A 16,658-nucleotide genomic window follows, 5' to 3' on the forward strand; every position below is an offset into this window, starting at 1 on the left:
TCTTGAATCTCTAAAGTATCTTTTCTTTTCTAAAAGAGATGCCACTGGGTGCTCTCTCAAAGCTGAAAGAGTACTCTCTCTTGCTCTCGTTCTTCTCAAAAGAGGAGAACCAGAGAGAACATCCACCTTAGGGTATCTCCAACCAGATGTTAGGGCACCCGAAAATTCATCAAAGACTTTCTGAAATGAATGACAAGTAAAAGAACCCCCTATTATTTCAATGCCGGACAAAACATTCCGCTGTGTGCACGCACGAGTACCTCTTCTCTCCTCACCCCTCTCCCCTCCTCCCCTCCCCCTCTCCCTCCCCTCTCCCCTCTCCTCCCCCCTCCCTCCCCTCTCTCCTCCTCTTTCCCCTTCCTTCTCCCCGCCCCTGTTGGTTACACCATGTTGGTTACACATAAAATCTTCACTATAGCTCTTTGTACCAAGCCTTCTGTGAAAGGACTGTAACCTCCAACAAAGAATTCCAAACTACTTCCCAAGTCAACCATGGTAGGGAGTGAAACCAAAGCACAGTAGAAGGAAGGCCTCCTCAGTGGAGACCTGGATGCCATTACAGGATGCACTTGCCTTTTGGTTTAGATGTCTTCAAAAGCACTCTGATAAGCTCTGGAACATCAAAGTATGAAGCATAATGCAAGGCATTCATGTTTGTCCAGCGACTCCGCAAACTAGCGTCTGCTCCCAGGTCAATAAGTTGAGCTGCAAATTTTACAGCTGTCTCAACGTCACCTGAAGGAAAATGAAAACTCTAAATTTGTCTTCAGCACAAATGTTAATTCCCAATACATACCTCTCTACTGTCTTTCTCTAAAAGCCAAAGCAAATGGCACACTGCATCTACATTTACCTTTCAGGAGTTGATTCCGAGAGAGCACTCCCATTCAAGAGTGTGAGAACACTGTGGAGATACTCAACATACCTTTACTGACACTAAGTAAAATTCTGACAGACTAAGAGCATGGTGAAACATCCTTTAAATAAACTAAGACCTCCATCATATGCAATACAATGGAAACACTAAATGTAAAATGCCAGACCAGTGCAAAATGTCTGGGCTACTATTTGTTTTGATCTCATTTTCAGATCACTGATTTTATGGGAATATGAGCACATTGCAGATTACAAGAAGAAAAATCCCTTTACCACCAACAGTTTAAGAAATTCTACATCAGACTGTTGAAACAAGGAGAGACAACCGTAATATAGTCTAGTAAGAGGGGCAGGTTAATCCCTCGCAAAGAATGGAAGAATAACAATCTTGGACATGTTTCATAAGTAGGAACAGAACTCAGAGATGAGCCTATATCCTAGTCTTGAAGGAGTGCCTTACTGGAAGCCCTCTGGAAGACTCTTGGGTGGTACCAGTTAATCGTAACTACTGGGCAGTTAGGCATGAAGCCTACTACAAAATATATGGAGATGTAATCACAGGAATAAAGACTTCCCCTGGGGAAGGAACAAAGTTTTGAGTGGACCAAACTGACTCCTCACCTACTTGGCTGATGGTCAGCTGGGCACCCCACCCAGGCCAGTGATACTCACCAATGCCATGAGCCCCAGACTTGCAAGTGTAATGTAACAGAGTCATATCCGTCAGTCCATCTCTATCATTCACGTTGCAGCCTCTCTTAAGAATCTGGGGAAGGAGGTGAAAAGACACTAAGGAAGGAGTCATAGGAATCATATCCTCTATTCCCCTAAACACGTAAATCTTCCTAAACATATACATCTATAGTTCAAATGAAACTTTCCCATCTGGGCTGACAACATTCCTCTAACCCAAAAGCCATATATTAACAAAACCCCCAATATTGGTCATGAAATTCCCATTCTAGGGAATCTTGGTCAGTGGAGTCCAAGAGACTTCCAGAACATCATAGGCTATTGCGGCTGGCTGCCTCCTAGAGTTGGAAGGTAAGTCCCTACTGCTGAAGACTCCATCTGCTTAAGACAGAAGACCGAGGGGTCTGAGCTGGGTCTGACTTGAAAGCCTCCCTGCCTAAGGACCAAAAGGCACCATGTAGGCTTCTAAGGGAAGGAAGTAACCAGACCAGGTATGATACAGGTGAACTACAATGGCCACCATGGTAGTTCAACAAGAGGAAAGCTATGCCTGGTACTGGAAACCTAGCCAGATACCCAGGAATAGCGAAGCCAAGGATTCTATAGAACCTACTATCACCACTTAATTAAATCAGAATAAGTCTTAGCTACATTCTTAATGGTTGCCCACAGGTAAGTATGTCTCACCCGTCAGCATAGAAATGTCTCTTTGCAACAGACAGAGACCATTACAGAAAACCACGGTTGATAAAAATGCTGGTAAAAGCTGCACGGTGCCTAGCCCCGGCTGATACATCTGCAACTCAGCTCCCAGACCTAAGCTCAGAGATCATAGCATGGGAGGGGAGAGGAAGATTGTGAGTTTGCTCTGAGCTGTGTCTCCTAGAAACATCAAGAAGCTACACCCATGAAGACTCAGGAACACGGCAGCCTGCACAAGACCTGAGCAAGGAAAATAGCAACAGGCGGGCTAACATGAAGGGGGGATACCACATGTGACCCCAACCTGAACGGGCAACTAAGAAATGCTAAGATCAGGAAAAATAGTGTTTCCCAGAGAAGACCTCCCCACCCCCACCTGCCAACTGGTTATCCAATACCAAGTGGTCCACTCTGAAATCATATACATACAAATAATAATATACAGACTTAGCAGGTTGTACTTAGATATTAGGTAATTAAATATGAAACAACAAAGAAAGTGAGCCCATGAATTTGAGAGAGAGCAGGGAATGGGGTACATAGGAGGGATTAGAGGAAGGAGGGGGAAAGAGGAAAATGATGTAATGATATCTGAATTACAAAACATAAAACGAAATTAAACTTTAAAAGCATAGCCTGAGGGAGCCCACCGTGACAACAGGAGGCACCCACACCTTCAGACCAGCTCGTCTCATCTGGCCTTCCTGTACCAACACTGCCCTCAGCAATAGTGAACTCTGACCCTGACTGTGGCTGGGAGACTGTTCTTAAAGACAATGCCAATGGTTACTCCAGGTATGTTCTTTCAAAAGTGAGAAAAAAATTTCCAACAGTTATACTTTTAAAAAAAATGCATGTGCCTTCTTCCTACAGCACACATGACAACATGTGTACCGAAAACCCTCAGAAATTCGTTTAAACCTAGAACATGACCAAACCATCCCCAAGACGTAGAAGGACTGCGATGGTCTTCAAAACTTTTGTGAATTGTATGGAAGTTGTCGGAACTACGGTATACAAAGAAAGAGGTGTGCAAAATGCCGCTCCCTGCTCCCACCGGAAGTCCACGGTAACAGCGCTGGTGCGAGAGGAGCCGGTCGGAAGCCCACTGTGACATAAAGACCTGGAAAAGCAGACTCACTACAGAGCTGCAATTGGCTTCCCTCCATCGGAATCCTCCCTCTCAGGAGAAGAAAGTATTCTCGCCATTAGTCCCAGTAGCGCAAAGGTTAGCGTGTCAGACACACTCACCTCATTTCCAATAATGTCTATGTTCTGCTGGACCTGAGGAACCCACTGTCTTAAAATAGCAAATAATTCTGAGACTGAAGTTTTGGGATCGAAGAGAATTTCCTGGCATGATGCATCATTCGGATCAAAAAAAGAAAACTCTGAAATACAAAACAGTGCAAACTAAACTTATTAATGGTTTCTAGCACTTTGAGAATAAGTAACTGGATAAACATGCGACTGATACAAACATTTTTTATAAGGCTAGAAAAAAAGGAAAATAACATTAAGCAACTCTCAAAACCTAGAACAAGGCATGCTTAACGTGTCCTGGCTGTGAGGCTCCCAAGAACCGCGTATAACACATTAACACCACATGAGCGAACTCCGTGTTCTAAGGCACAGAAGCATCATCACATTTTATCATTATTTTTCTTTTCAAATGACAGATAGTGGATTCCCATGGATAAGTACAACACAGGTAAAAGTAAACATGACAAGCGGGAAGTCTACATGTTCTCTTTACCCCTCAGCATTTAATCACATTTAATAACTCACATCAGTTGTCACCCATCAGATAATATGAGGTGAAATGCCAAGTGTGGTGGTTTGAATGATAACGGCCCTCAGAGGCTGACAGATTTGAATACTTGATCACAGGAATTGATGGTATCTGAAAGGATGAGGATGTATGGCCTTATACTGAGGGGTAGGCTTTGTGATTTGAAAAGCCCATTGCACGCCCAGAGTCTCTCTCTGCCTGCTGCCTGTGGCTCCAGACATAGAACTCTCAGCTATGTCTCTAACACCACGTCTGCCTGCAGGCTGCCATGTTTCCACCGTGATAATAATGGACTAAACCTCTGAAACTGTATGCCAGCCCCAATTAAACGCTTTCTTTTGTGAAAGCGCATGCTGTGGCCATGGTGTCTCTTCACAGCAACAGAGCACTAGCTAAGACACCACTCCAACAGATAAGGAACCAGTGACCAGCAATGCAGGAACTGAAGAAACAAGGGCACAAAGCGACTGCATTATTTTGGAATATGAGCTAGTAAAACCCTAAAGAAACCTGAAGGAGCCATCTCAGGATTCCTTGGCATGATTTTAGTAAGAGTTGGTGAAAACTAAGTAACCTCGAAGGATAAAAGAGGCCAGCTTGCAAAGGAACACAACACTTCAGAAGAAAATCAGATTCTACTGTCTCAATCCAAAAAGGAAACTATAAAAGGCAGAAAAATCTAAAACTGGGAAACAGTCCAAGCAACATTTGCTGAGTACCTACAGTTTAACAAACAGCATATAAGTCCCCCAAAAATGTGATTCGAGTTTTGCATAAGGAAAATTCAAATCATATACACACAACACTGGCTCAACAGTGTGGGGTGGGAACCAGGCCTGTCCCCGCCATCTTCCCTTCCCAGTCATGCCGCCTCAATGAAAAGCTCAGAGCACACTCAGTCCTGGAATTCCTGGGGTCTTCAAGTTTGTCTCTGTGCTTTCAAATACTTGGAGTGAGATAGCCAAAAGGCTAAGGAGAGGCACAGAGCTGAGGGCATCTAGGAAAGAACAGCAGCTGTCCATGAAGAGAGTATCAGCTTTCTGATTCTGTACAAACCCTTTCCTACCAGGTCATACCTTTCTATTTAAACAGGGAAGAAAGAAAGTGAGGGATTCTCTGTGTTTCAGCAAAGTTGCTAAAAAAAAAATGAGAACTCTCAGTGAATATCCCTTAAGATGCCAAGAGTGGTTGGTGCATACCTGTAATCCCAGCTTCTGGGATGTAGAGGTTAAGAGACCAGGAGTTCATGGGCAGCCTTGACTACCATAAGAAACATAGTAAGTTTGAGGCCAGGCTTGGCTACATAATAAACATAAGTTTGAGGCCAGGCTTGGCTACATAATAAACATAAGTTTGAGGCCAGCCTTGGCTACATAATAAACATAAGTTTGAGGCCAGCCTTGGCTACATAATAAACATAAGTTTGAGGCCAGGCTTGGCTACATAATAAACATAAGTTTGAGGCCAGCCTTGGCTTACATAATAAACATAGCAAGTTTGAAGCCAGCCTTGGCTAAGTAATAAACATAAGTTTGAGGCCAGGCTTGGCTACATAATAAACATAAGTTTGAGGCCAGCCTTGGCTACATAATAAACATAGCAAGTTTGAAGCCAGCCTTGGCTACATAATAAACATAAGTTTGGGGCCAGCATTGGCTACATAATAAACATAGCAAGTTTGAGGCCAGCCTTGGCTACATCATCAACATAGTAAGTTTAAGGCCAGCCTGCCTCAAAAAGAAAAAAGAATCCAAAAGTTCTTTTAAAAACCCTAAAGCAAGAATGGATTCCACCTGGTCCAAAATCAGGCACTGATCAATAACCGGTGCTTTTTTTGGGGGAAAAAAATGGGTGAATACTGGCATTACAGTGACAACTTTGGGAAGCCTGTAACTGAAGCGAGACACCAACCACAAGGCTGTCCTTGAAATCAAAGGCTCCCGAGCCTCTCAGAGACAGTGGCGTGCAGCCTTTGATTTGTGTGACAAGTTTCTAATACCTAAGGACTCAAAATAACATCTCTAAAAGGATTATCAGAGCATGCAAATGAAGTCATAGGTAGAAAGCTGTGGCTGAGTAGGGAAGTCTGGTAGGCATGCACAATGCTCACCCAGCTTCCTTTCCTAACTAGTGATGGCTAGCTTCATGCCAATTTAGCACAGAGTAGAGTGATTTGAGAGATGGGAAACTCAACTGAGAAAATGCTTCTATGAGAGCTGGGCTACCAGCATGCCTGCAGGGCATTTTCTTAATGATGGGAATTTCTTAATGATTTTCTTAATGATGGGAATGATGGGAATTTCTTAATGATTTTCTTAATGATGGGAAGGGCCCAGCCCATTGTGGGTGATGCTATCCCTTGGCTGGTGGTCCTGGGTTCTGTAAGAAAGCAGGGTGAGCAAGCGTGGGGAGCAAGTCAGCAAACAGCATTTTTCCATGGCCTCTACACCAGCTCCTGCCTCGAGGTTCCTGCCCTGCTTGAGTTCCTACCTTGACTTACTTCAATGATGGATGGGTGAGGCCAGATACCCCCACACTGAGTTGCTTTGGTCACGGTGTTTCATCACAGCAACAGTGACCCTAAGGAAGACAACTAGGAAGTCTTGTGTCACTATACTGCCTGGCATACCTCCAAATTGTAAAATAAAAGCTAAAATATTTCTGTTACAGTCTGCTCATGTGTATTTGTGCTGGTAAATGGACGTAAATAAAAACTAAAAACATCCAGACAATTAGGAGCTAATGCAAATGCTTCCTGGGGCATAACTATGGTATACAAAAACACTTTTCACTTACTTTTTAAAAAAAAATGATATGGCTTCAGAGTTGTCAGCAAGAAATATATGCAGCATTGAACCTGCATTCTACCTGGGCTTCATACTCAAAACGCTCATGTTATAAAAACATGAGTCATTGCTTAGCCTATGCTGTCTACATCTAAGAGAGTCTTGAATAAAGTAAGGTGATTAGCTATGTAAAGTCTCATAACAGTTTTGAGGATCACCTAATGTACTCTAATATAAGTCTATTACATTGGTATAAGTCTCTATGATAAAATGGAAATCAACTTCTAAACCCACATTTATTCATCTCAGTCAGAGGAATGGACAATTATCTAGATTCAGTAAATATGTCCTGTCCCACCCTGAAAAACTATGTTGAGGAAATGTCTAGACATTATGAGAGGGCGCATCCAGCAACCTAAAGAGCGCAAGCAAAGCAGCGGAGAGGAGACAGGGCAGCAAGTGTGGAGACAGCTTTTCCTGCAGGAAGGGAAGGGGACCCTAAGGCGAGCTGCTCTGCCCCTGCCCTCTGGCCTGCTCTTGGTGGCACTGTCGAGGGTTTCAACCTTCACGGAGTCCTCCTAGGAAGTGACGGTTCTGAGCTGTCCAGGTAATTTTCTGGGCCTTTTGTTGTCTTTGAGTGCTTCAAGCTTTTACATTAAAAGAACCAAGGGGTTTTCTCATCTTCTCTGAAACTATATGGCCTTATTTGTCTTTGAAATGCCTGTCCCTTTGGTTTAATAGGAAACGGTAAAAATTCGACCCTATTTAATGTCTTGACTTTTTTTTTTTAACAAACTTCTCAAAATTCAAATTCTGAAGTCATTCTGACTTCACAGTAACTTTGGGGTTTTTCAGAGGAACACAAATTTTCCAAATGGAAATGATTTTGTTCCCTTTCCATATATGTATGCATATGTACATGTATACATGGAAATATGTGGGTTGATGTCTATGTGCAGGTAAGGGCAGGCACAAGATAAGGCAAGGCCTGTGATTGGACAGTGAAAAAGGAAGGCAGGCACAGAGTTTTGGAGAGGGGAGAGAGAGAGAGGAGAAGGAAGGAAGAACCAAGATGGATGATCCAGATCAGTGTGGCCTTAAAGGGCCACAGGTAGTTATGAATATTTCGTAAGGGATGGATTTTTATAGGACAATTTGTCTTATCTAGGTGGGCAGTTTATATCAATATTAATTGGATCAGAGTTTACTGCGTGGACATTCTGTGGGGTAAGAATTTACTGATATAAATCTGATTGATAAATTACAAGCTTCTAGAGTTTTGATATTACCAGGATACTAAGAATTGTGACTATAACCATAGGGGACAGATGCTGGGGATGTGAGCAGAGTCTACAGCAGGAGAGCCATGAGGTAGGCGGTCTCTGTCTGGGACTTGTGAGGCAGCGACCCACCTTGGGAACTAGATGGGTGGTCATTGACGAGGCGAGCCACGGAGGCAGAGAGACAGTCAGAGACAGAGAGTAGCTGGTGGCAGCATAAGATGGAAATTGGAAACTTACCAAGTTGAGATGTTTTGCTGATTGAGATAAAAATACCTCACAGATGCCATGTGGCCCACTGGTGCCAGCAATACTGTGGGACAGTGCTTCCAATTTTTATTTACCACAACAGAAATATATGTATATATTTGGAAATACATATGTATATACATACACACACACACACATACACACACACACACACACACACACACACACACACACATACCTACAGAGAAGCCTGAGAGATGTTGAACTAATTAGATTCACTTGCATGGGAAGAATTATCAAGCCAAGGAGAAACCAATCAGGCCGACATGGTGAATCCAACTGAATGGCTTAAATGCTGACCAATGACAAGTGCTGCTTAACCATCTCTGTGACGTGAAACTCTTCACCTGCTACGTGACTGACAGATGAGTGACAGGTGATAGATATCTGCGATTTGTCCAGGAACTGTATGAAATTCTTAGAAGTCTGGTAGGCCCTGGTATGACTTACAATTATACATATATATTATATGTAACAGCTACAATTCAAGCTATCTGAAATGTTACAGCAACAACCACTTTTCTACATCAATCCCATTATACTGAACTCCCACGGAACCTTTAACCATGGTCTTAAGTCCTGAATCACCTACGGATTTTTTTTTTATTTTATTCCAGTGTCTTTCTGAAAGCCTTTTATAAGCATGCATCATACAAGTGCAAGAGGATTTATGGAAAGCCTGTAAATTACAGGTTTCTGGTAACTTAAAGGCCACACCACTGGGCTCGGTGAGACCCACAAGAGTCCTCTGGGAAGCTAAACGACCATGAGGCCGTGGGCCTGAGCTCAGCCGTGCAAGACTCAAAGAACTGATGGGGTAACTATGCTCATGGCCCTGTTAGAAACATTTCTGGCACTTTGACGTTCTGCTGTTCAAATTTAAGGTGCTCCCTTTCCTCTTAAGAAACTTAACAGTGGTTTGGAAAAGTTTGCCTTTATACACAAAAGCAGAAGCACTTTTTCTCTCTGAGCTCATCCCCAGCTGTCTGAATCCAGAATTCACAAAGGTCTCAGCTTGATGTCTTGGCCTGGATTAAATTTAAAAGTCTGCTCTGAGACTCCGTATTACCAGATAGCCTGAAGAAACCTGGCTGCCTCTATCGTCAGACCTCTGGCTGGGACATCGTATTTGAGTGTAAGCACAGAGCTGTTTTTTCCGATGCTTTTTCTGGGGATAACCAGGCCAAGTTTAAATAGACTAAACTTATTTTACAAGCAAGTTAGTTTAGTGTGATTGTGTCTGTTAATAAATGTGGATGGGGTTGAGAAGATTGTGATTCTGTAGAGACCTAAAGCTGTCAGACTCTTGTCTCTGCGGTCTTAGCTATCTGTGAGCCTGACTGGATTCTGTGTTTCTCTAGTTTTCCTCTCCAATATCTGACCAGCACTTTCCAAACTGACGTTTCCAATTTTCTGAGAGTGCCCATCCTCTGATTTCTCCAAGCTGAAGCTGAAATATACAAGTGAACCTCGGGGAGATAACCACCACAGCTCACCCATCAATAACCTTGGTGCCTGCTGCTGTGGAGGTTAACTCAAGAGTCTGCCAAAATACCAGACAGCATTACCAAACATTCAAACTGGAAGCATCCATTGAAAACACTGTCTTCATCTCACCATCAAAGATTCAAGCACAAATCTAGAAACCCAACTATTTACAGCATTTGTTCCAAACATTTACTGTGAACTGTCCCTTAAATACCTGAAGGCTACTGTCATAAATCAAACTGTGGGTCATGACCCCTTTGGGGGTGTAATGACCCTTTCATAGGGTTTGCCTAAGACCATCAGAAAATACAGACACTTATATTAAAATCTGTAACAGTAGCAAAATTACAGTTATGAAGTAGCAATGAAAATAACATCATGGTTGGGGGTCACCACAACATGAGGAGCTGTATTAAAGCCTTCCTGTGTTAAAGGAAGGCTGAGAAGAGGCTTCAGTGTCTTGATGCCTCCTGAAAGGAGATATTCTGGTGCTCAGCATGTACTAACTGATCATAACGACTACCATTGTGAAAAGCCCTAATACAAGATGTGAGAGTGAGTTTCCACCAGGCCTCAGAACTGTCCTATAATCTGCTTCCAAAGACAATGTGTCCAAACATCAAAACCTGGTTTCCTAGAGGAGACAACAGTCAGTGTTGCATTTGCATCTCACTGGAAGGAGCCTTCCCTAGTACAAGAACCCCTAGACTCTTCAGTAAGAACTGTATGAGGCACACATGGCCTTGGAGGACTTCCTGGAATAACTGGGAAGTCTTCACTCAGGCATCATGAACCTGTCTCAATCACCCAGGAAACTGAAGTCCCACTGGAAAACGCAAGCTGGCCTGGACAGATGAAGCCTGGGTCTGACTGTGGCCCACTTGATCTTTTCAGCTGGTTCAAGATGGGTAAGTGGACACCCTGGCTTCAAGGTACTTCAAATACAATGTACTGTACGACCCTCACCCAAGGACTCTCAAGTTCTCCAGCAGTTTCATCCTCGAGCCTTAAACCTTTTACATCTCCACTAACTTGGCAAACAACTCCACAGGAATCAAACAACAAAAAGTGCACAGCAGTCATCAGAAGAACCCACTGAGATGTTGCTGGGCATCTGCAGATACCCAGGAAAGGGGAAGAAGAAGGAGAAGGAGAAAGGACTAAGAAAGTGCCTCAGAGGCGGCACCATCAAGACAACAGAGAGGAATCTGGGGAAACAAGTCAGTCAACATGTTGCACTGACTCTTACTCATAAACTCAGGCGTGTTTCTTACCAACAGCTTTTATTTTTACCAAGCAGTTTCTTACCAAGCAATTAATGGACTTTATTTTTCTGGTTCAAATCACTCACCCATTCACTAGTCCCTTTCAAAGGTACCAGACACTGCTTTTCTTTTCCTTTTTATGATTTATTTATTTTATGTATCTGAGTACATTGTTATTGTCTTCAGACACACCAGAGGAAGGCATCAGACCCCATTACAGATGGTTGTGAGCCACCATGTGGTTGCTGGGAATTGAACTCAGGACCTCAGGAAGAGCAGTCAGTGCTCTTAACCACTGAGCCATCTCTCCAGGCCACAGCACCGAACATTTCTAATGGAGAAATTTCTAAATATATGAGTACACACCTGAAGAGCCTCTTCTGCATAACCTACAAGAATGCTCAGTCTTTTCTGAGAGGAGAATCACCAACTCTCTGGGGATGAGCTTCCTAATTGGTTATCCAAGACTAATGGTCAGCCCTGAAATCATATGTGTATGAACAACACTAAGTGCACAGAGCAGTGTGTGTGTGTGTGTGTGTGTGTGTGTGTGTGTGTGTAGTAACAATTAAAGGAGAAGAGGCCTTGAATTTGAGAGAGGGAGGGGTTCTGGGCAGATTAGAGGGAGAAAAAGTAAAGGTAAAACAGTATAATTACATTTTAATTTTAAATATTTTTTAACTGAATGCCTAGTCTAGCAGCGATGCTATTAGGAGAGAATAACGCAGTGAAATGTCTCTTTAGAGGAATCAATAAATACATTTATTAGAAACTAAATAAATACATCAAGACCTAAGTCATATATTAAGAACAGATCTCAAAATATGTAGTAGTGAACCAATTAAGTTACAGAATTATACACACATTTACATAAGACCGTAAATATACAAAACATTCCTACCTGTTGTTTGCAGGTCTTCACATAGCTCATGAAATATAATTAGTGATCTAATCATTCACACTAAATGTAATAGTCATTTCCTCTGGGAACAAGAGGAACAGTGCAGAGGCTAAATAGAGAAAACTCTGAATCTCTTTGAAGATTTTTCTAGCTAAATCAAACGATAACTGTCAGTTCACCAGTCAATGGTGGCTATGTACTGATACAAATGAATAGTCAAATGGATGTTTTCTCCATGAAAAAAAAATTTCCTACATAAGGGAAATATGAGAAAAATATCCCATACCAAAATTCCATAAAAATAACAGGCATGCCAATAAATACCAGTCTTATTTAGAGAAAATTTAAAAGTACAGGGACTTGAGCAGAAAAGAATATCACACTCCAGGATTTTAAGAGAAACAACTGAAAGCTGCCTCTGCAGAGCTCTTAAGTAATTTCAGTTCCAGTCAAACCTTCACTTACAGTTATGCTCTTGTTCTTTATCAGAGCTGGTGCAGCACTAATGGAGACACATGTCTCCATCTTGTTACAGTGTAGACTCTGACCTAGTAACTCTCCACTGAGCCCTAGACTACCTTTCTAATGAGCTCCAAGATACCATGCTATCAGCCTAAGAGACAAACAGTAGCAAAGGAAAGTAAATGTAGGAGAAATAAGAAGTCTTGAGTGAGGACCATCAGCCCTGAGGGTAGGGAAAGCATGCAACAATGTTTCAGTAATAAAAAGCTGTCAAATGGGTTGCTCAATGAGAACAACCACTGGCTGCTCTTCCAGAGGACCTGGGTTCAATTCCCAGCACTATCATAGCAGCTCACAACTGTAACCCCAATCCCAGGGTATCTAATGCCCTATTCTGACTTCAGAGGGCTCTAGGCACCAACACAATATTCGGACAAAACATGACACGAATAAAACAAACTTTTACTTTTAAAATAGTACTTAAATGACAAGAAAGTAGACAGCTCATTTAAATAATAACAGCAATGGATTGTACTTATTAAGTGTTTGGCTAGCATCTGGGATGGGACTCCTCCTTCTCTTCTTGTTTTGTTTTGTTTTTACTTAAGATAGGGTCTCTCTCTATATATATATATAACCCCGACTGTCCTTGAACTCACTAGATAGACAATGCTGGCCTGGAACTCCACCTGCTTATGCCTCACAAGGGCTGGATAAAGGCATTTGCCACCGTGCCCAGCATATAACAGTGCTTCAGCACACCACGTTTTAAGGGGGACACTGGTACAGCTTAGTAAGAAAACATCTGACTGAAGAGCCTAGAAATCCCGACCACCTGAAATGGGTAAGGAGACCAGTAACGTATGGTCAAAGAAAGTACAGACTAAGAAAAATGTCAAATTACCTCCTAGTCTCTGACGGCTCTATCATATTGAGTAGTGAAAGTCCCATATATCAGACAAGTACCGTCGGGCCAGAGTCCAGGGAGAGAAGTTCCGAGTCCACAGACAAGAACTATTTTATAACTGAAGCTCCTTAACAATAAAATAGATCGTTTCATTGGTTTCTCACTGTGTTTTTTAATGACATGTCACCCAGAAATCTCAGGCAATTACCTGTTCCTCGGTTGGCAGCTGTTTAGAAAGGATTAGAAGTGGCCTTTACTGGGGAGAATATGTCACTGCAGATGGGGGCTTTGAGGCTTCAAAACCCTCCCAGCATTTCAAGTTAGCATTCCCTGACTCCCGATTGTGGGTTGCAACGTGAGTTCTCAGCTGTTCCTGCTGCCTTGCCTGGCGCTTGCTGCCCTACTTCCCGGCTAGGATGGTGATGGACTCTTGTTTCATTGCCCATGATCCCTTGGATTCGTAATCGCAAAATAAACCCTTCCTTCTATAAGTTGCCTTAGTCATGGCTTTTTTTCACTGCTGCTGATCGGCTGTGTCAGAGAGCGCACAAATGACATTTCTGGAAGACAAAGCCTCCGATGCTAAGCATCTACCATCCTACGAACAGAAGCAGTGTTTGCTTCAGTCAGGCAGAGGTCGGTACTCACAATCACCTGCCAATGGCTATACTCAACAAACATTGAGCAACTTACATCAAATGACTGCCTTACCCTTTACCAGGTAAGCCAAACAGAATACACCTGCTGCTCCGTGCCGAGGTGACCAACTCAAGACAGAGTAAGTGTCATAAGTGGGGCCAATGTCCTTCTGCTCAAGGCTTCTCCCACATAACTCATTTTTGCTAGAACTGCAATGAATGCAGTCAACACTAGTAAATACTGTAGAGAATCTAGGATCTAGGAACACAGAGTCCTTGGATGGTTATGGGTTCACACCTGTAGACTCTGAATACAGATTGGAAATGAGGAAGCATTAGAGTGAGCACAGGCTTTTCAAGGCAAATCCCCGGAGTAGTAATTTTAATCTACTAATCTACTAATATTGAAAACCTGAATTATCCCTGCCTTCAAAGACACTCTGAAATGGTGATCGATTTGACCTGAAAACTCTAACCACATTGGAAATGTAACAATTCTGTTTACCTCCTAAAATTATTTTATTCACTTATCAATTATCTTATGAAATATATTCTTGGGGAAAGTAAATCAAAAAGGACAAACAGCAGACCCCTTCCAAGTTTCTATTTTACAGAGGAAACTTAAGTGGACCAATTTCAGTAGAAGCTGATCTCAATCTCGCCTCTGTGGAGATTCCATACTCCCCATCCCTAAGCACAAGAGTGCATCTGCAAGTCAGTACGTTTAAGCAGCACCAGTAATGGAATGCTACATGTTTAAGCACCACTACGTTCTAAAAATGAAATCCTCCAAATCCATAATAGTGCTAAAAAAAAATCAACATTTTCACATAATAAAAATGCTGACAGCAGAAATAAAACATTGAGCATGAGAGGCAGAAACTTCAATATGCAAATGTGATTTTGAAAAGGGAAAAGTTTGAAAATCTTATTTTAAAAAATTACAACGGGGCTGGGGAGATGGCTCAGTGGTTAAGAGCACGGACTGCTCCTCCAGAGGTCCTGAGTTCAATTCCCAGCAACCACATGGTGGCTCACAACCATCTGTAATGGGATCCGATGCCCTCTTCTGATGTGTCTGAAGACAGCTACAGTGTACTTTAAATATAATAAACAAATTATTTTTAAAAAATTACAGCACGTGGTTTTAAAATAGTATGAGAGCATAGACAGTCTGAGACAGGAGTCCATGACCAGTTCACAGACAAGGGGTAGACCTGTGACATACCACAGTCTGTGACCAGTTCACAGACAGCAGACAGACCCCTGATATACCTCAGTCCGTGACCAGTTCACAGACTAGACCCAGGACATACCACAATCCGAAGGCATCGGTGCTGCAGAAATGGAAAAGATAACGGAAGTGTCGGAGCCTGTGAATAAGAATGGGTATCTTCCGATCAAAGAGCTTCCTTCCAGGGGGATATCCGGGAGGTCCTCTATGGTCATCTTCTAGAAGGCCACCTATAATGGGGAAAGCAAAAAGTCAGAATGCACTTCTACTTCACTACTGTACAACTTAGATGGCCACCTTCAGTCACAAAAATCCTGACAGACTCCTATAACCTGACATTTTCAGTGTCTGAGCAAACAGTTGTTTAAAAACTACGTATCGCTTCCCACACCCCTGCACCATCAGCAGCCCCTGTATTGTTGCAATACAAAGCTTGGGAAACATAAATTATAGTATGTGTTTAATTAACTTTATGCTAAGAGATGAAAACCTTGTTACAAGGCTGAGCTAATCCAAAAGGGCAGCATTAAAGGGCACAGTGCCCCCATAGACTGACCTTAGTTAACTCCCATCATGCATCGGAGCTCCATCATTGGCCACTGGGGCCTGTGCCTCTAGCTGGCATGTTGCCATTACTTTATGATATCCCAGAAAACATCACTGAAAATTAATCACTTCGCTTTCACAGATGAAAGCGGTGACTAAGACCAATTCCACTTAGCAATGTGGGGTCCCTTTATTCCACCCTGACGGGAGGAAGTCTGTGAGGCCTTAAAAGGTATCATCTGAAAATAGCCTTCTCCCAGAAAACATCAGTATGTAAAAGAAATCTGTCCTAAGTTAGACCTGTGTTATACCCGTTCTATAACTCGGCAACAATGTAGAAAGCAGAGAAAATGCTAAGAGAAGCTCAACTACAGAGCTAAAAGCTTGGGTTTTTATTCTGTCCTGAAATACTATGAATCATGTATATTTTTAGATACAAGCAAGACCAAATGATTTTAGATTATATTCAATACAGTAAGAAAAAGTTAACTAGGAGCTTAATCTAGTTAATGATTATGATTAAGTTAACTAGTAGCTTAATCTAGTAGAAATTTATGATTCTGTACATGCTTTCTAACATTTGCGTAATGAACATATGCTGGTTAGTTTGAAAAATATCACTTGGGACATCAATTGGGAAAATGTCTCTACTAGACTGGCCCGTGGGAAAGCCTTGATTGATGAGTGAAGGGAGGGCCCAGCTCATGGTGGGCAATGCCATCCCTGGGCTGGTGGTTCTGGGTTCTATAAGAAAGCAGGCTGAGAGCAAACCATGAGGAACAAGCCAGTAAGCAGCACACTTCTGCGCTTCTACATCA

At 42.4% G+C, this 16,658-nt stretch overlaps 1 protein-coding gene across 17 annotated transcripts in view; it reads right to left on the reverse strand.

Annotated features, from left to right (window-relative positions):
- Nucleotides 1-16,658, reverse strand: part of Clip4 (CAP-GLY domain containing linker protein family, member 4) — a 100,119-nt gene that overhangs the window by 64,838 nt on the left and 18,623 nt on the right. For all 17 annotated transcript variants that reach the window (NR_190422.1, XR_015621728.1, XR_015621727.1 and 14 more), the window contains 4 exons: nucleotides 15,377-15,524; nucleotides 3,523-3,662; nucleotides 1,549-1,642; nucleotides 574-735 (listed from right to left, as the gene is read on the reverse strand). Coding sequence is in view for 9 of the 17 variants with exons in the window: in NM_001428610.1 (NP_001415539.1) it covers nucleotides 574-735; nucleotides 1,549-1,642; nucleotides 3,523-3,662; nucleotides 15,377-15,509 (529 nt within the window). In the remaining 8 variants the exon portion in view is untranslated. The remainder of the gene's footprint in view (nucleotides 1-573; nucleotides 736-1,548; nucleotides 1,643-3,522; nucleotides 3,663-15,376; nucleotides 15,525-16,658) is intronic.

This window comes from Rattus norvegicus, chromosome 6 (genome assembly GCF_021556685.1).
Source record: "Rattus norvegicus strain SHRSP/BbbUtx chromosome 6, alternate assembly SHRSP_T2T, whole genome shotgun sequence".
NCBI lineage: Eukaryota > Metazoa > Chordata > Mammalia > Rodentia > Muridae > Rattus > Rattus norvegicus.